This window comes from Rattus rattus, chromosome 8, assembly GCF_011064425.1.
Source record: "Rattus rattus isolate New Zealand chromosome 8, Rrattus_CSIRO_v1, whole genome shotgun sequence".
In the NCBI taxonomy this organism is placed as follows: domain Eukaryota; kingdom Metazoa; phylum Chordata; class Mammalia; order Rodentia; family Muridae; genus Rattus; species Rattus rattus.
The window spans coordinates 101,054,698-101,074,480 of NC_046161.1; the positions used below are offsets into that span (position 1 = coordinate 101,054,698).

The window sequence follows — 19,783 nt, forward strand, 5'->3', positions numbered from 1 at the left end:
ATATAAGGGTTCATAAAATCCAAGCTTAGAGGCTGAGAAAAAGCCCTGGGTGGAGAACAAACAAAAGAGAGCAATTTCTTAGCTGGAGTGGTGGTCCTTTAAGAGAGAGTGAACCAGAGCCTTAGAGCACTTTCCAGGTGTGACAGAGTGACTGGGCAGTACCCAGCTCAGTCCCTCAGCCCACACATGGCAAAGCCTGCAGCTGTCCAGAGCTGGGACAGAAGAGTGGCTGATGTCAGCCTTCGATACTAGCACTAGGCATGGAGAGCTCCCACGGAGCAATGAGGCTTGGGTGATACACTACACTGTGAACTTAGAGCCAGGTAGCATGCTGGGGCCTGTAGTCACGGTCCCAGAGTGGGCAGAGGTCAGAGGGCAGGGCATGTGGGCCCGGAGCTGCCAGTGGGTGCCTGAGGGTAAGACCTATACCTTACAGACACTTGGCAGGGCAGAGAAGCCAGCTCAAGACTCCTGGCACCAGAACCCACCCCTTCCACTTCTTCCCTGTGAGCAAAGGGCTGCAGTTTGTACAAGCTGAACAGCTCAATGTGGACAACAACCAGAACAATCCAATCCCAGACATGAGCCTCTGACCAGGTAAAAACCTTTGAATTCTGCTAAAATGCTAAAGAAAGAAAGAAACTGAATATAGAAAGTCATAGGGAGAAATAGTAAACAAAGTCTATGAAGGAAGGAGAGAGTTAAAGAAAGAAAAATGGAGAAAAATGCAATGACAGATCCTGTATAACTTTGCTTCGCTTATCAGCTTACAAATAGTTATATTTTTAATAATGATCAAATGTTATATATCCCTTTTAAGAGAGTTCATAATAAAGCAGACTTAGATAATAAAGGACTGACAAAAAAAATCCTTGCTAAATTACAAACAATACAACAAAATTTAGGCAATCCTTTCAATCATGAAATTTCAGAGGAATCCAGTCTACAGCCTATGGCGCCATCTTGTGCACTATTGCAAAATGGCAACCCATAGAGATGTAATATTCTGAATTAAGAGTACAGATTGTTTAATGATAATGTTAATTGATAATAATGTTAATTCTTAGAGCAATGTCATATAATAGTGCATGTGTTTCATTCCGTACGGTTTGAAGAATTAAGGAATGAGCATGTGTTAATACATCACGACTGATTCCTAGTCAGGATTGCAATGGGCTTCTGTCATGAGTCTTGAGAAGGCTGATTCTGAGATTGCACATTTTTAAAAGATGATGGCTATCTTGGAAATACTTTTATAGACTGAAGCTGATGATGCTTTGATATGAGTATACATTAAAATATAACAATTTTTATACACTATGGCATAGAACATGTTACAAATATGTCTTGCAAACCTATAGGGTCAAACACTTATAAAAGGATTTAACTACACTTTAAAGGAAAAGCTCATATGACTGGACATATGTGATCTCCAAGAGATAGACTAAATGATGCTTTGTTGACTTTGAACTTTAAGTGTCAATGAGACAGAGAGCACAATTGCTGAAAAACACTGCATTTTAGAAAGGACAGCTGACTTAGATCTATCTATCCATCCATCCATCCATCCATCCATCCATCCGTCCACCCACCCACCTATCATCTCCTTATCTATCTAGCTATCATCTATCTATCAATCAATCTCTATTATATATATGTATGTATGTATATATGTATGCATGTATGTATAATAACGTGCAGAATGGAAGGCAGGAAAGGTGTTTTGCTGGGGGGAGAGGTTTGCCTTTGTTACACAGGAAATAAAAAGCTTTAATTCTTTCAAAATTAGTAAAGATTAGATTCGACTGGGGAGACCTCCTGAAAATCTCGGCAGCAGACATGAAGGAAGAAACCAAGAACTACAAACCATGAAAAGTATATGCTGACCTCTTCATATGGAACAGCTCTGAGACTGGCTGAGGCATGAATGTCTCCAGCCAGTACTTCGGCTTGTGGCGTGGATGAAAATCTGTATTACAGTTTGGGTACAGTCCAAACAGACTTATACAGTTTAATGCCTTTTTCCTGCTGAACACAGAGACTCACCGTTAGCTGGATTATGCCTACTGCACATTGCATACATGTGCTACTGCAGAAATGTATATTACCTTGGAAAGTTTATATGTTTACGGAGCGAAAGGATCAGACCCAAAGAAGACAAGACAAGTGGCCTAGGTGATTCAACCACACAGACTGCCTCATATGCTGTTTCCTTAAAACCTGATCCAGAACAACTTGCTAAGGACACCCCGCCTCAGTCTTCCATTAGGTCCTGTTCTGTCCCATCACAGAGAGACTGGGCAGGATACAGCCAGCTTTCTTGATCAGTTAAAGTAAAAAGTCTATGGCCTATAGCAAAAGGGAGAGAGACAGTAACTCTGGGAAAGAGTGTGGTGTGGGAACCCTGGCCGTGAGATGCAGAGGAAGTCGGACCTATGAAACTGAAGAGAGGTGGCCAGCCATGTGGCAGAACTTAGATTAGGATAACTGAGTCACGAGTTAGTTGGGAACAAGCCTAGCTTAAGGCCTAGGCATTAATTCATAAATAAATTAAGCCTCTGTGTCATTATTCGGGAACTGAGGTGGATATAGAAACGGCCCAGCTGGCTACAGAGAGAAGAGAAAGGGGTCGCGCAGTCGTCTAGAGGGCATTGCTGTCTAATCCTCCGACAGCATGAGTTCTGTCCCTGGGGCTCTAGAAGGTAGAGAGGGAGAAGAACTCCCACATGTTGTTCTCTGACCTCTACATGTTCTCACTCCAATTTTAAATTGTTAGATAAAATATGTATGTTACAGTATATAGATACAGTTGAGCATGTGGCTCATGCTAACAGTCTCTGCACTCATGAAGCCAAGGAAGCGGACTGTCAAGGCCAACCTAGGCTACATAGTGCCCTCTAGGTTAGCCCAAGCCACAGAATCGGACCTCATCTCAAAAACAAACAAAGTAAAGCAAACCAAAGCTCAAAAAAGCACTTTATTTGGTATGCGTAGGTGCAAGAGCGAGGTGTGCGTGTGCGGACCTGTGCGCACACTGGGTGTGGAGGAACAGGGCAGTCTCTGGGTCATTCCTCAGCACTGTCCATCCACTTCACTGGCTTGGAACTTGCCAGTTCAACATATGTATGTGATAACTGCAGAATATATATGATGACCGACTGGTGAAGCCCAGATATGCACCCGTCTCTGCACCACCACGCCCAAACTTTGGTTCTGGGAAGCAAATCTGCCCTCAGCTTACTCATAAAATGTTTTTTTTTTTTTTTTTTTTTTTTTTTTTTGAGCTGGGGACCAACCCAGGGCCTTACGATTGCTAGGCAAGCGCCTACCACTGAGCTAAATCCCCAACCCCTGCCCTCAGCTTACAAGTCAAGCACTTTACTAGCTAAGCATCCTCGAGTTCTAGTGAGACAGAGAGGGAATTCGGTACCTTTCATTAACAACTTGGAAATATTCAACTTCATGCTGTAATCGAGCTGTAAGACTTTACTATCAAAGTTGAGAATTTTAATAAAGCCATCTGTCTTTACTGTGGTTCTTCATATAGCACTGGAGACAGAAACCAGGGCCTTCCTTACGCAGAGTGCATGTCCCACAGCTGAACTCCATCCCGAGCCCCTCAGCCATACCATTCAGTAGGAGACACTTCCAATTCCTAGACTCTGTATGTGGAGTCACAGAGTAACTGTAACTGAACCCTACCAAACCTTCAGCTTCACAAGGTCCATTAACACTGTGCTTGCTTCAGACTTCCCTTTGTCAACAGTTCTATTAGCGCGTGCGCGCACACACACACACACACACACACACACACACACACACACACACGTCCTTAAGTGTATTGTGCAGAGCAGCTTTTCAAGCTATGCGCAGTCACAACTGAAGCTGTTACCCAAACCCAAATCCTTCCTAGGTTTCCTAGCTCATAGCTCACACACATTCATTCACTTTGTTCTCGAGTGGAAGAAATGATGCAGTCTGCTGTTTGGGTATTCTCTCTACGGTCTTGCTGGCACATACGCTAACCGCAAGGAAGCTGGATGGTTCTACGTCAGAGGTGAGAGTAGACAACAAGTTGAAAAAGTCAACAAGTTGAAAGTACGAAGGTGGGGGCCATGCTTGTAATTTAGGGGAGTCTGGGAATGTACTTTAGAAAAACAATGTGGTTTCATTCATCAAGCTTGAACCAGGTGGAGCGAAGAGCAAACAAAGGAGTCTCACGCACACAACAGTAAAGGAACTGTCTACAGTGAGGAGCATCCCCAAACACGGGCTTCTGACATTCATTCACCCAGCCAAGCTCCAGAAGCGTCAGGGAACCCCATGGATGCCTCTCCATTGGTAACAGGTTTTCCAAGCTTCTGTGCCTCCAGCTTCCCATAATGTCAGACGCCGGGCAGCATTAAGTACATAGTCTCTCACATCTGCTCAGTCGGTGCCAAACGTTAAGAGTCCCATCCAAAATGTAATTCAAACGAGAAAGAGATCAAAGCCCCCTTTTCCCTTCCTCTTTCCCTTTCCTTGTTGTTTTGAGACAGTCTCACCTTGTAGCCAAGACTAGCCTGGAATTTACTAGGTAACCTAGGCTGATCTTAAATTTATGTCAGTCCTCCAGTTTCAGCCTCCCATGTTTTGGAATTACAGGCAAGAACCACCACCCTGGGCAAAAGTCAGTTTTTGCTGAATATCAAGTTATTGTCACAAGTGCTTTGCTCCTCAAGGAGTGTATTCTTCCTCTCTAACTACTTTAAAGACCAGGCTAAAATCGAACACTACTTTAAAAAGTTGGGGGAAAGTCCTGGAAATAAACTAATCAATGAATGTTCAGAAGTTTAAGTTTTCTTATACAATGTCGTTTCAGAGTGAAAGAGATTTGAAACTGTGTCTCCAGCTGGGCGTGGCAGCTCATGCTACAATCTCAGTGCTCTGAGCAAGGCTGAGGCTGAGGCTGGCCTGGCTACAAAGTGAGTTTCCTCCAGCCTGAACTATAGAGCAAAACTCTTGTCTCAAAGCTACCCCCACCTCCAACCTCTACTGAAAAAGAAAAAGAAAAAAAAGAAAAAAAAAGGAAAGAAAAGGAAAGGAAAAGAAAGGAAAGGAAAAGAAGGGAAAGGAAAGGAAAGGAAAGAAGGGAAGGGAAGGAAAGGAAGAAATTACATCTAGAAATCAGCCAAAAAGTCTTTGTTTTCCTCTCTGCTGCAGCAGGTCCGTGGTGTTGAATTTAGACACACTAACCTCACTGCCTTCCAGGCTCAGAAGTGATACTAAAGGTGGTTTGGTTTTATCCTGCTCTGTCTGCTTCATGCCATCCACAGCCCAGGTAAGTAATCTGACAGAGAGCATAAAAGCGTCACTTCCACCCATACAAAAATAGCTATGTTGGATCTCAGCTAACACAGTTTTGTGCCTTGGATAAATCTCTTAATAGCTCTAAGCTTCAGGCTTTTTGCTCTACAAAATAAATGGCTTAAGTAGAGACCTCTATGGCTTCCTTTTAGCATGGTTATTCTAGCTCTATAATTACCCTGTATAATACACTATACCATACATAACAAAAACGGCGTGCACCAGCAAGTTCTGACTTCACTTCCTTCTCCACCCACTCTTCTATTACTAACGGGGTACGATTTTAGACTCACATGTGCAGCCCTTCAAGCCCCAGCTTCAGGGGAGATTCTGTCCCTGGATCTAGTGGGCCAAAAGAAAGCTTTCTAATACTCTGTCCATTTCCTTCTGGAGGCTAAACTTTCTAGTTTTGCAGGGACAGGAGAGATGGCTGTCAGGTCAATGTTTGCCACACAAACCCCTGGGATTTGAGTTCAACTCTTGGAATCCACAAAAAGGTGGCAGAATCGAGCCCCTAAAGTTGTACTCTGACCTCCAGACATGCGTCATGGCAAAGTGTGCACCCCACACCCACACATCACGAAGGCACACAGCCTCCCCCACCCCAAGCTTACAGGTCTGTGAATACCAAATATGCAGGGATGCTGACAGTCTCAGAAGACAGGGAGTATGTGAGTTGAGGGGAAAATAGGAAAAAAAAAACAACCCTGTGGCCTGAAATCTCAGGAGAAAGGATGCAACCTGTGTCTGGGAGGCTGGACCTCTGCCCAGTTGGCTGGACCCAGCTGACCCTGATGCTCACTGCCCAGACCTTGGAACTCTGTCGAAGGCATGGAGATGAGATGGGGAGACGAACTGCTCTGTCCAGACCTCAGTCACACCCCACAGGTACTATCCTCCTCACCACTAAGGGAAAAGGACTTGCCAAAGAGAAGAACCACCGGTTTTTGTTTTGTATCTAATAAGCTCATATTCAAAATGAAACAAAAACTGCAGGCAGAGGCAGGCATGTCCTGTGAGTTCGAGGCCAGCCTGGTCTACAGACCTAGTTCTAGGACAGCAAAGGCTACACAGAGAAACCTGTCTCAGAAACAAACAAACAAACAAAAAGTTCAAGTGATTACAAATAAAAAAAAAGGGGTTTTAAATTCTATTTTTAATTAACTAATTAATTTAGAGGCAGGGTCTCTCTATTTAGCTGTGGCCTGGAACTCACGGAGATCCACCTGCCTCTGCCTTCAGGGTGCTGGGATTAAAGGATTAAAAGTGTGTGCCACTACGCCTGGGTAAAATGTGATTAAAAAAACAAAAAATAAAACGAAAACTAATACATTATTCTTTTCTGTCACACTTCTACTTAATTATTCAACAGGCTCCCATGGAATTTAAGTTTAAATATTTCCAAAAGGAAAATGAAATGTAGGTTCAAGCGTCGGTAGTGAACTCTGAGGGTGTGAGAAGACCACCCATGTTCACCCTCAGTCTTCCTCAGGATGAGAGGAGAGAGCTTGTGAGCAAGAGTCGGCACAGCTGAACTGAGGTAGCTCAAATCACAGTCACAAAGGAGACACTGAAGTAAGGTCAGACAGTTCGTAACAGAAAACTCAACACTAGATGGTAGAAACTACAAGTCTAACTCTACTTTTGCCTAATTCAGCCTGTAACCTCGAACAAGACTTTCTGGGCTTTGGTCTCAACTGTTCTATGCAAGCTATTGAGGTAGAGCAGCGGATTGCAGACTCTTTCAAGGCAAGGGGCACAAATAAACTAAGATAAATTCGAAACTGCACACCGAAACCAAGTGTGGTGGGGCACCGTCATCAGTTCAAGGTTATGCTCGGCCACATAGCAAATGCAAGCCAAACTCAGCATTCCTGAGACCCTGCCTCAAGAAACGAACACAAATAGCTGGGCATAGTGGGACAGACCTTTAGTCATAGCACTTGGCAGGCAGAGGCAGGCTAACCTTTACGAGTTTGAGGGCAGCCTGGTCTACATAGTGAGTTCCGGGACAGCCAGAGCTACGTAGTAACTGTTTTGAAAAAAACAAAACAAAACAAAACAAAAAAACAAAAAACAAAAAACAAAAACAACAACAACAAAAAAAAACCACAAACAAAAGAAAACAAAACCCTGCAAATGGAACACATACATTCATTTACACTTTGTCTTAGCTAGGGTTCCATTGCTATGAAGAAACACCGTGACCAAAGCAACTCTTATAAAGAACAGCATTTATGTGGGGCTGGCTTACAGGTTCAGAGGTTCAGTCCATTATCATCAAGGCGAGAAGCATGGCGGCTTCAAGGCAGGCATGGCGCAGGAGGAGGTGAGAGTTCTACATCTTATTCCAAAGGCAGCCAGGAGAAGACTCGTACCTCAGGCAGCTAAGAGGAAGCTCTTAAAGCCCACCCGCACAGTGACACACTTCCTCCAAAAAGGTCACACATACTCCAACAAGGCCACACCTCCAAATAGCGCCACTCCCTGGGCCAAGCACATTCAAACCGCCACATACTTTCTTTAGAAACATTGTTAAATTACTATTAATGTCAGATTCCATGGCATGCACCTATAGTCCTAGCTATTTGGGAAACAGAGGCAAGAAGATCACTTGAGTACAAAAGGTGCTTGACACATTAAGATCTTATCTCTTTAACTATTATTATTAAAGGCTCGAGAGACGGCTCTGTGGTTAAGAGCACTGGCTGCTCTTCCAGAGGACTCAGGTTCAATTCCCAGCACCCACACAACAGCTCACAACCATCAGTTATTCTACTTCTGAGGGATCCAATGTCCTTGTAAGCCTCCAAGGGAACCAGGCACACAAGTGGTGTACATATATACATGCATGCAGGCAAAAACATCCATATACACAAAAACAAACAAATATAGCTGGGTGGTGTTGGTGGCACACGTCTTCAATCCCAGCACTCAGGAGAGAGAGCCAGGTAGGTCTCTGAGTTCAGGACCAGTCTGGTCTACAAAGGGAGTTCCAGAAAAAACAGAACTATACAGAGAAACCCTGTCTCAGAAAAAAATAAACAACAAACAAAAATGAACATGCAATAAACAAACAAACAATAAAACACAAATACCTACTATTCACGAAGCATTTATTATATAAAGTATGACGTTTATTAGCTAATTGAATCCTTAGCAGTCAGGTAGGTAATGATGTCCACTCACAGAGGAATAAACTGACTCACTAGCATTTAAGGAATTTAAGGTTTGTCAGCTATGAAGTGGCAGAGGCAGGATTCAGATCTAGGCAGAGCCTGTGCCACACCACCTCTTAGATCATAAGAACTGCAAAGTTCCCAGGGAAAACACAGCACCGATTACAAATGCCAGCCGATGATTACAAGATGGAAAGCAGACAAGTCTGACTTAGATGGAGAATTCTAAGCACCCCGGAGGCCCAGCACCTGCAGAACAACCTCCAACTCAAGCACTAGGAACACTTGCTTCCCCTGTATGTGTGTCATGAGGAGGGGCCCGGAACAGGCAGTACTGGTCCTCTCTACCAGGCAAGCAACTGCTCTGTCACGGCCCTAACAAAAAACAGGTGGTTTGCACTCTGAGCAGGATGAACTCCTTGACTCCAGACTTGGGTAACTAGGGCACTGCTGAATACAGAGAAGATTCATCGATTCTGAATCCGTCCTGAGAGGACGAGTGCTTTATTTTATAGCCACGGTTCTCACAACGTGGTCCTAGATGAAAACGGCGTCACTGGTAAACTCGACGGGGCTCATGCCAGACCTATGAATCAGAAATCCCAGGGTGAGCAGCGCTAATGAACGAGGCCACCAGGTGACTCTCATAGCTGCTGGAGTTTGAAAACAACTACCCTAAAAGGGGGGGCAACTGGGTACTGAACCACCATATGCCAAGAACCTCTAACCAGTTCTGTAGAGCCTGCTTATTTGAAAAACAGTCTGGACTCAGGGGAAGTTGGAAGAAAGAGTAAAGTATGAGAAACCAAGGCAGATTTTGCAGAGTAGCTCTTGTGAGTAGTAACTGTAGTGATGTGCTGGGCCTTTCTATGGCTCCTCTCACCAGAGTTCTCCCGAGGCTTTGTAGAAGGGGGTTTGAGAACCAGTGAAATAAACGTTATCTGGAGCCCTGTCTAGCTCTAGCCTACGCTGTGACCCTGACCTGACCTGACACTAGCAAAGTAACTGAGACTTGCCCTCTCGGTTGGAATGATGTTTGAGCGATAGAATTGTTCCTGTGCCTGAAACGGAAAATGTTTTCATTGGAAGAAAAAAATCATACGAGCAATTTCTGCCGTAGGTTTGGTTAGACTCAGCATTTATGTTGAATGCAGAGGCAAACTGTAGTGCTTTACTGGATAGTTTTTTTCCACTGGCTCACCTTTAAAACCTGGATCTTTTTTTTTTTTAAATTTTTTTCTTTACCTGTGTCTGTCTATGTATTTTTGTGTGTGCACGCAGGTGCCACAGCACACCTATGAAGGGCAGAGGGCAATTTTCAGGAGTTGGTTCTCGCCTCCCACTACGAGGGTCTCAGGAATTGAACTCAGGTCATCAGGCTTGGCAGCAAGTGTCTTTGTCCACTCAGATATCAGAGGTGCACAGCCTAAATCCTAACCCAAACCTTTCTTATTACTGCCTTTCACTGGTCTCTACTCATCCCAAATGCCAGTGCCACAATTAAACCATTCTGCTTCCAAATCTCTACTGGCCTTGCCGTCTTCTGCATCCTTTAATCCAGCTTATTTTTCCTAATCCTCTTGGTTTCCCTGTCTCATCTGAGAAGATCTGTCCCTTCTCAGACCATTTCACTACTCTAATAGACAACCATTTCTTTCAGGACTGATGAAAAAGTTAACAGAGGTGTTATACAAAGGATACCAACTATCTAATCCTCACCCATAGTGAGATTCGAGAATCTTTAAACTGAGTGGTGGTGGTGGTGGCTCACGCCCTGACTCGAAAAGCCAAAAACAAACAAAAAACAAAGACAACTTTATTTTCCCATTTCGAAATGTAAGTTTAGAGAGATTAAGTAATGGGCCCAAGGTTACAGCTAGTATGTTCTGTCCAAAGCCACTCTCAGGTTGTTTCACTTTCTAAAGGGCCAAACTATTAACCATCCTACCCCTTTTAGAGTCAGGGTTTCTCTGTGTAGACCCGGCTGTTCTGGAACTCGGTAGACCGGGCCGGCCACGAGATCCACCTGCCTCTGACTCCCGAATGCTCTGATTAAAAGAGTGCTCTGATTAAAAGCGTGAGCCACCAGTGCCCTGTAACCACCCTACTCCTACCAGTCTGACTCGAATAATGTGGAGAAGCAATGCTTCCCTTAACTGAGCAGAAAATAAAGTCAAAAAGGTGTCTGTGTCTTTCTGTTGTTTTGAAACAGGAAGAGGGAGTGTCACGCACAGGCAGTAAGAGCCTTCCAGGCAAGGTCCAACAGGAAAAACCATAGGCAAGCAGCATCTCCCCACCTGGAGGGATCCACCTGGCTCAGCAGTGCACCCAAGGGGCAGCCCAGTATGATTCAAAACACAGAGGGGGACCGGCCCTTGACACCAGACCAGAATGCTGGACGGGAACAGGTGGCGAGTATATCCCTCTCCCCAAACGGTCCTTCAGCTTGGCCTCCAGGACCTTTTAAGGTGGCGACCGTAGATTGTTTTCCAGCACAAAGCAGAGTAGCCCACATCAAAAGATTTCCAGATCAGATTCTAAAAGCGCCAAGGGCAAGCAATGACTCCTGAAGAGGAGGCTTAGCATTTACAACGGCACAGCCAACTTCAAGGAGCCCAAAGAAATGACTATGACAAGATAGGATGTTTTAGTGGTACCCATCGGAATGTGGAGTCAGCCACCGCCCCTTCCTCCGTGGACTGGCTGTAAGAACGTTTTCTCTTGTCTGTATGACAGAAAAGGAGGCGGATACCCCATGTCTCTTGCTCTTAGGGCGTCAGAGGCACACCTCTCAATCTTTCCTTCCAATGGCTGAACGGCTGTCCCCTTTACTCTCCCAACTTGGCCTCAATCCCCACTGCGCTTGGCACCGCTCTCAACTACTCTGTTCCCCTCTAACCTTTCTCCACCCACAGTCGGCTGGACCACTCTTCCCCTGTCCACCACCCTTTTCTTCCCGCTCAGTCCCTTTCCCCCTCAGCCAGCCACCGCCCAGACCATGGTACCTTGAGCGTCACGTCGCATAGCTTGCCCTGCCGCCGGATCTCCTCCATGACGCCGTAGCCGCGACTAGGCAACTCCGACACGGAGAAATGCACCAAGTCCTCCAGCTCCTCCGCGCCGTCCTCCACCATCTTCACCGGCCGCCGCAACTGCGCAGGCCTGGCCGGCAGGCTTCACACTAACCAGGGCGGGGCAAGGGAGCACGCTGACGGCAGCCCGGAACGCGAAGCCGGAATCTCACTGGCCTGTGCAGCCACCGTACTCACAAAGTCCTCTACACCGGAAGTCTCCCTGCCCTGCTTCCTGGTTCATACATAGCCTTCTTTTTCCCTGCAACCTAAACCCCGGTTTCGCATACACAGCTGCTGTAAGCCTTCCAGGTTAATTGACCCCATCTCTGTCTTCTTTGTTCAGCCCTGATTTTTCCCGTATCTTCAACGGAGAAAGGTGGACTTAAATTCCGCTACCACCCTACACTACTTCCGTAATCCCTTTAGGCTTCCCGTTGCCATGGCGACTGTGTACACAGCCCGTCGGCTAGTAGTCCTGGTTGCCTACAGAGCTCCCTCAAGTTGCTGCAGTTATAGCGGTCGCTCTCCAGGAGTGCCGCTGCCTCGCGAGGTGAGCAGTGGTCACGAGCAGGTGGCGTTAGGTAAAAGGGAAACCTGGTGGGGATGGATATCCGCCCTGGCTGCTGGCAGTGACTGGATTCCTAACTCCTTTGGTTCTTTTATTTGTTAAAAACCGAAGCACTCCTGGAGAGCGTGTTATCGCTGTCCTCCTTTCTGCCTGGTCGGGGCTTAGGGGAGCGAGGAGTTTCTGATGTTCCTTAGTCCCAGAGTCTCCACCGGGGTCCCACGACTCGCCTTAGACAGAGTGGGCGTGAGGTTGAGTGTCAGAAGTCATTAAGACACGGTGTCATCACTTAAAGCCTTCGAGCTACCGAAAAGGAAAACCCTCTAGAGGGGAACCTAAATGGGACCAAGGCCGTCACACACATTTTAAAAAAGCATTCCACATACTGGGTGAGAAAGAGAGTGGCCAGTTTTGCCTGGATGCCAATTTTTAGTTCATCTCATGCTGTGATACAATAGGACCCTGTGCTGTGGGTTTAAAGGGTGTTGTTTCTTAGACAGTCTTTGTCCCAGATTGAGGTAAGAGCATGGTAGATATGGATCTCCTAGTGCCTATCAGTAATGCATCCCATTGACTTCTTGTCAAGCCTTCGTGAGTGTCAATGTCTGTATATCCTGCTCATTCCCAAGCCCAAAACAAATGAAGAAACACTGAATCTCTCAGCACAGAGGTCTCCTGGTGACTCCTCAGTCACTTTATTATATGAATTATGTTCAGAAGACTGGGGGTATTCCATCTAAAGTCCTGAGGGAAAGAAACACTGCCTAAAGGGAGGGTGTGTTGAGACTGAACATGGCTTCTTGTACTGGGAAATCAGGTATTTTCTCCAGAGCGTTGCAAATTCAGGGGTTAGAGTAGTGTGGGAAGGGAATGACATATCACCTACCGTGGAACTCTCTCAGTAGTGGCTGAAGATGAACCCACCAATGGAGACTCAGTCACCCTCTGACTTCCAGCTATGAGTATCACCTTCAACTACCATTTCTTGAGCACCTGGTGTGTGCTGGGCGCTGTTCTGGACCTTGTGGGGGGAATCACAGGAGATAAAAGATACAATCCTTATCCTCAAGCAGCTTGTAATTCTATTTGGGAGCTGAAGCCCGCATAAATGAAGCGACATAAGAACGGTAACAAGCAGTATCTCAGTAAGTGAGAAATGGCATGTGCTTTCGATGCACTGTAGACTAGCAGGCTCCTGAGAGGAGTATAGTCCATTGGAAAGGCTTGCTGCAGGCTGTGTAGGATTCCAGGAATGCTTGACTGCATGAGCATCCAGAGGACCTTGGAAAGGACAGATGGGTGGCTGCATGTGCATGTGCATGTGCATGTGCATGTTGCAAGTTTTAGGGCAGAAACAGGAGAAAGCTCTTGAACAGTCTTTGAGCTGGCCTATGAACCTGCTTCCAAAACAGTCTGGATTCTCTGTAATTCCTTCTAGGTTTTATACTCAATGGCACTAGAACCTTCCTCGACAGGAAGATAAGACTCTTGGGGTTTGTGTTCTGAAAGATTTCCCAGGGCTGTAGAAATTGAGTATTGAGTAAAAAGCACAGCTCTAGGCTGGAGGTATTATCCCCAACACTTGGGAAGCTAAGGCAAGAGAATTGTGAGTTCAAGGCCAGCTTGGGCTACACAGAGACACCCTATCTCAAGGAAAACTTTTTTAAAAATCATGAACAACAAACCACTTCTTTCTATTCTCAGTTTCTCAGTAACACAAATCAAAGCAAATTGGAAATGAGCCCTTCAGTCTCCTTAGTTTGGGCTCCATATTGTCCATGTTAGAGCTCCATGTGATTTTTTTCCCCTAGAGCTCAACTTTTCAGACAAAAAATGTTCAATCAAACCATGTTCCTTTCTTACCCAATATATTTCATATTAATTTTCTAAAAACAAAAAGTTGCGAAGGATCCAAGAGTGCTAGGGAAAGACTTGAATGAAACAGTGACTCGAGGAACGTAGAACTCCCCCCTCTATGACGGGCAAAGACAGGGGCACTGTGTGTGCTTGCTTGACTTGACAGCTAAAGTGGCATGACAGGTGACACTTTCATTTTATCCACATCACTGAAACTGGAAGCTGGAACAGCGGCACCTGTTTCTGTTTAACTTGTTTCTGTGGGATACTTAACACCGTAACACCGTGGTGATGATGTAATTGTCAGAGGAAAGGATTCCACGCTGTGTCTAGAAATGGGAGAGCCATCAATACTTTTAAAATCTAGAATAATTTTTGTTAGGTAGCACCATTGCACCTCTATTAGAGAAGTACATGTAAAATGCCACTATTATTTATGTAATATGGTTTTAATATTTTGTTATACTTTATTTTAGTGTGTGTGTGTGTGTGTGTGTGTGTGTGTGTGTCCATGTGTGCCCATATGTGCCAATGTGCATGTGTCGATGCCAGAGGATAACTTGGGGGAACTGGGTCTCTTCTTTGACTATGTAGGTCCTGGGGATCAAACTCAGGTCATTGAGCTTTGTGGCAGGCACCTTTACCAGTGCCATCTTGTTGTCCCTCAAAAGCCTTGTTTGCTTGACACAGGGTCTCACTCTGTAACCTTGACTGGCCTGAAGCTGGATTCATAGACCAAACCACCTGCCTGGGCCTGTAGAGTGCCAAGATTAGATGCATGCGCCACCACACTTGACCCCCTAAACGATTTTAATAAATATTAGAAGTTCTGTCCTGAGAATGTTTTTCTGTAAAGGTATTAAAAATTACTGAACATCCCTTCAGTATGTTAGGAGACTGAATCAGCTTCCTTTGTCTGACATTTCACTTTTCATAAATTCAGCCAATTCTTTGGCAGATATATGCTTGCTGTTCACAAGATCCCCCACACTCCTCACCCTGTCACCTCGTGTCCATGCCCGCTCACCTGTCTACCTTCCCTCCCACTCCTTCCCTGTGTACTCATCCTCTACAAGCACAGGTTACTTTAGGGGCAGATGTTTTATTCCTTTTTCAACTGGCCCAACCCTGATGGGACAATTTAACGGGAAATGCACAGTGTGGCGTACGTCCTGCTCTGTGGACCTTTTCTCTGTTGTGTAATAGTAGTTCCAAAAAGCCAGGTGGTGGTGGCACACCTTTAGTCCATCACTTGGAAGGAGAGGCAGGCAGATCTCTTGAGTTCTAGGCCAGCCTGAATTACAAAGTGAATTCCAGAACAGCCATGGCTACACAGAGAAACCCTGTCTTGGGGGGAAGAAAGTAGTTCCAAATGGGTTTTTCTTTTTTGAGACAGGGCCTTGTTTATTCCAGACTGGCCTTGAACTCTCTACGTAACTGAGATTGATCTTGAACTTCTGATCTTTGTGCCTCTACCTCCCAAGTGCAGGGGTTTTAGGCAGGGCCAATCTTAGATAAAGTCCTTGCCGATTCAAGCATGAAGAACTGAGTTTGGATTCCCAGCTCCTACATAAAATCTACTTATGCCAGAACAGAGACAGCTGCATCTCTGGGCTTTCTGATCAGCAAGTATAGCCAAAATGGTGAGCTCCAGGTTCAGTACAGACCCTGCTTCAAAACATATATATGGTGGAGATTGATGGTAGTCATCCCGGTTCCTCCTCTAGCCTCTTCACGCACTCACAGGTGAGTGTACACACACACAAACGCACACGCAGATGTACACACACACACACATACACACACACACACACACACACACAAGCTTCAACTTAAAACCCTACTAAGCTAATTTACCTAATAACAATGAAGTTTGTTAGTATATATGCATGTGTATATGTATATATGATTTTTTTTTTTTTTTTTTTTTTGTTCTTTTTTTTTGAGCTGGGGACCTAACCCAGGGCCTTGCGCCTCCCAGGTAAGCGCCTACCGCTGAGCTAAATCCCCAGCCCTGAATTTTTTTTAAAGACAGAGTCTCTGTGTGGCCCTGGCTGTCCTGGAACTCACTCTGTAGACCAGGCTGGCCTCAAACTCACTGAGATCCTCCTACCTCTGTCTCCAAGTACTGCAATTAAGTCATACATTGCTGCCACTGCCACCTGTCATATTTAGTATATTTTCATCGGCTTTTCTTGGTTTTTTGTGTTGTGTGTGTGTGTGTGTGTGTGTGTGTGTGTGTGTAGATTTTACTTATTTTCCTTAGAGCTCTTGGGATTTTGTGTTTGCTTCAATATCATCACTGTGCATCTTGAGACACTTGAAAAAGCGATCAAGTTTTCAGTCCCCCTTAAAGTCATAAAATTCAACTGGGCACCACAGTATACATCTGTAATCTAGCACTTGAGGGAGACAGGAGCATAAGGAGTTGAAGGCCAGCCTTGGGCACTCGCCTTGCAAACCTGACGACCTGAGTTTCCTTCCTGGAACCCAGGTAGAAGTGGAAAGAAAGAACTGACCCCACAGATTTGTTTTCTAATTTTTACACAATTTTAATTAATGTTTAAAATTAATTTTAAAAAGACCAGCATGAGATATATAAGCCTGGTCTCAGAGGAAGACAAAAGGAGTTGGATGATTAATTCTATTTAATCAGTGCTTTGCTCTCCAGTATCTTGATTGAGTGCGACCGTCCCATTGGCAACATCTCTTTTAACTAGCATTCGACTTTGCTTGATCTTTAGTGTCTGTGACCTGAGGTCTTTTCTGTTATGAGATGACCCTTCAGATTAGAAAGTCTTTTAACTAAGCTTGCCTCCCAGTCATTTCTGTCCTGTACTTTGGGTCCATCCCACAATGCTGCTTCAGCATTTTTAAATGTTTTAATGTTTAATGTTATATAAACGAGCAAAGAATATGTGTGACTCCCTGTTTTGAGGGAACTGGAGAGATGAATGCAGAGTTAAGAGCTCTGGCTCTTCTTTCAGAGGACCTAGGTTCAAATCACAGCACCCACATGGTGGCTAACAACTGTCTATAACTCCAGTTCCAGAGGATCCAATACTCTTTTCTGGTCATCATGGGCACTGCTCATATGTTATATGCAGACATTTATGTAGGAAAAATGCCCATACACATAAAAACAAAACAAAACAACCCTTAAAAAAAAGAAAGTGGCGAGAATATAATTCCGTTTGATCAAGAGTCTGATTTTTTTTTTTTTTTTAGTAAAGTGAGAGAAGAAAGACAATTGATTATGGACTAGATCAAGAACACTTCATTGGTGGCTTGAGAGATGACTCAGTGGTTAAGGGTGCTTATTGCTCTTCCCAGCACCCACGTCAGGCAGTTCATTGCTGCCTGTAAACCCAGGTCTAGAAGACCAGACACATTCTTCTGACCCCCACAGATTTTACAGACATGTGGCATATACTCACATAGACACACATGCAAACTGAAGAAGGAGAAGGGGAGGAGGGGAGAAGGGGAGAAGAAAGAAGGGGAGGAGGAGGAGGAGGAAGAGGAGGAGGAGGAGGAGGAGGAGGAGGAGGAGGAAGAGGAGGAGGAGGAGGAGGAGGAGGAGGAGGAGGAGGAGGAGGAGGAGGAGGAGGAGGAGGAGGAGGAGGAGGAGGAGGAGGAGGAGCAAGATGGTTCAACAAGTACAGTGCTGACCCTACAAGTCTGACCACTGCCACACACTGAAGCAGGTGTCCCTCATCCCCAGGAATAATAATAATAAATATATCTTTTAAAAGATCCTTGGGGGTTGGGGATTTAGCTCAGTGGTAGAGCGCTTGCCTAGGAAGCACAAGGCCCTGGGTTCGGTCCCCAGCTCCGAAAAAAAGAACAACAACAAAAAAAAAAGATCCTTAATCTATTCTGCTCTAGAGAGTGTAAGGGACACAGGTGTGAAAGAAGGGCTGGCTTGAATGTGTTCCAGCAAGTGTGTCAGAAGAAATGGGTTAAAAAAGCAAGCATAGGGGTTGGGGATTTAGCTCAGTGGTAGAGCGCTTGCCTAGGAAGGGCAAGGCCCTGGGTTCGGTCCCCAGCTCCGAAAAAGAGAACCAAAAAAAAAAAAAAAAGCAAGCATAAATGGGTTCATCTTAGATGTAGGACATTTCTAGAAACAACAGCTAAAATTAAGCCACTAAAAGGGACCAGACCTTTTGCTTTGGACTTCAGTCTCTTTGGAGTCATGGTGGAAAATGCCAAAGCACATAAAAGACAGAAAGCAGGGTCAGTGGGTTGTGAGTGGTCTCTTGTAGCCCAGGCTGTTCTCCAACTCCCAATGGAGCTGAGGTTGGCCTTGAACTCTGATCCAGCTGTCTTCACCTCCCAAGTATTAGGGCTACAGGTGTGCACCACCGTACCAGGCTTTCATTCTGGTCTTAATGAATGACATCTCCCTTCTGGTTAGTATTTGGTGATGACCACTAAAAACATTGTCCTTCTCCTCTCTCCAGGTAGAATGGGTACTAGGAAAAAGGTTCAAGCCTTTGTTCGTGTCAAGCCTACTGACGACTTTGCCCATGAGATGATCAAATATGGAGAGGACAACAAAGTAAGTGCCCTGTGTTTGCCTTTGCCCATCCGGTCCTTCCTTTCCCAGCTAAGTGTGGCCTTGTTTTCACAGTCATTTAAGAAGCAAAAAGGAGGGACTGGAGAGAGAGCGCTCAGTGGGTAGAGATGCTGGCCAGCACGCATGAGGGCCTGAGGACTATCCCCACAATCCTAATGGTGGAGGGAGGGAACCCACTCTTAAAAGTTGTCTTCCATATTCCATACACGTGCTACTGTGTGCATATTATACACACACACACACACACACACACACACACACACACACACACTTTGCATCAAAGGGACTAAGACAATTGATAAATGCCCATGTAAACCCTAGAGTCAATCGATCAACTCCAAACAGCGCCGTTAGTGGGGAAGTTCTTGAGATTCTCGTTTTTTTCTTTTATGTGTTCATATGGTGGGAGGGGCACACACGTGTGCTACAGCACAGGTATGGAGGTCAGAGAGCAACTTGCAGAACTGTAGTTTCTCTTCTCCCACCATGTGAGCCCTGAGGAATCAAACTGGGGTTGTCGGGCTTGGTAGCAGGCACCTTTCCTCACTGAGTCATCTTGCCAGCCCTCGGGTGTTTTAGATGAATAGTCGAAGAACAAATTGCTCAGGTGTTGAAAGTCCTGGTGGTCAGAAAAGAGCTCAAGGATGACCTTGTGTAGTGTGCTGCACGGCATGATTTAAGCAAACAGAAGCAAGAGCATGAAATTTGTTCAGCAACATTTACTGTGGGGTATTCATTTGTTTCAATTTCGTTGGCGGTGGGGTCTCATGTGACCCAGCTGGCTTTGAACTGGCTGTTTAACAGGGGGTGGCTATGACCCTTTTACTTTGACTTCCCAAGTGCTGGGACTGGACCTACATGTCACCGAACCTATCTGTCTTGGCCTTAGTTTTGTTTTTCTATGGGCAGCTAGGTCTTAGTTCTTAGATGACAGTGGCCAGTAGAAGATTTCAGTGGGAGCCCCATGAAGAGCTTGAGGGAAAAGCTGGATATGGTGCTATACTGTCATCTGAACAGTTGGGAGACCGACCGGGAGGGAAAATCCAACACCTAAATTCAAAGCAAGCCTTCATATCACAAAAGTGACTTTTAAAGAAAAGGCATGGGATCTTATTGGGAAATGGTTGAAGGTGCATTTGAAATTCTGCTGATCACAAGTAGGTCGGGCACCCTCCATTTACAT

The 19,783-nt window shown here is 45.2% G+C and overlaps 2 protein-coding genes across 4 annotated transcripts in view; one reads left to right on the forward strand and one right to left on the reverse strand.

Annotated features, from left to right (window-relative positions):
* Nucleotides 1-11,742, reverse strand: part of Klhl18 (kelch like family member 18) — a 58,216-nt gene extending 46,474 nt beyond the window's left edge. The window contains exon 1 of one of the 2 annotated variants that reach the window (XM_032910766.1): nucleotides 11,531-11,742. In XM_032910766.1, the coding sequence (XP_032766657.1) occupies nucleotides 11,531-11,659 (129 nt within the window). In that variant the 5' untranslated portion in view covers nucleotides 11,660-11,742. The remainder of the gene's footprint in view (nucleotides 1-11,530) is intronic. The other variant, XM_032910765.1, reaches the window with a different exon arrangement.
* A 1,316-nt stretch (nucleotides 11,743-13,058) lies between these two features.
* Nucleotides 13,059-19,783, forward strand: part of Kif9 (kinesin family member 9) — a 43,324-nt gene continuing 36,599 nt past the window's right edge. For both annotated transcript variants that reach the window (XM_032910885.1, XM_032910884.1), the window contains exons 1-2: nucleotides 13,059-13,309; nucleotides 18,485-18,582. In XM_032910885.1, coding sequence (XP_032766776.1) covers nucleotides 13,273-13,309; nucleotides 18,485-18,582 — 135 coding nt within the window. In that variant the 5' untranslated portion in view covers nucleotides 13,059-13,272. The remainder of the gene's footprint in view (nucleotides 13,310-18,484; nucleotides 18,583-19,783) is intronic.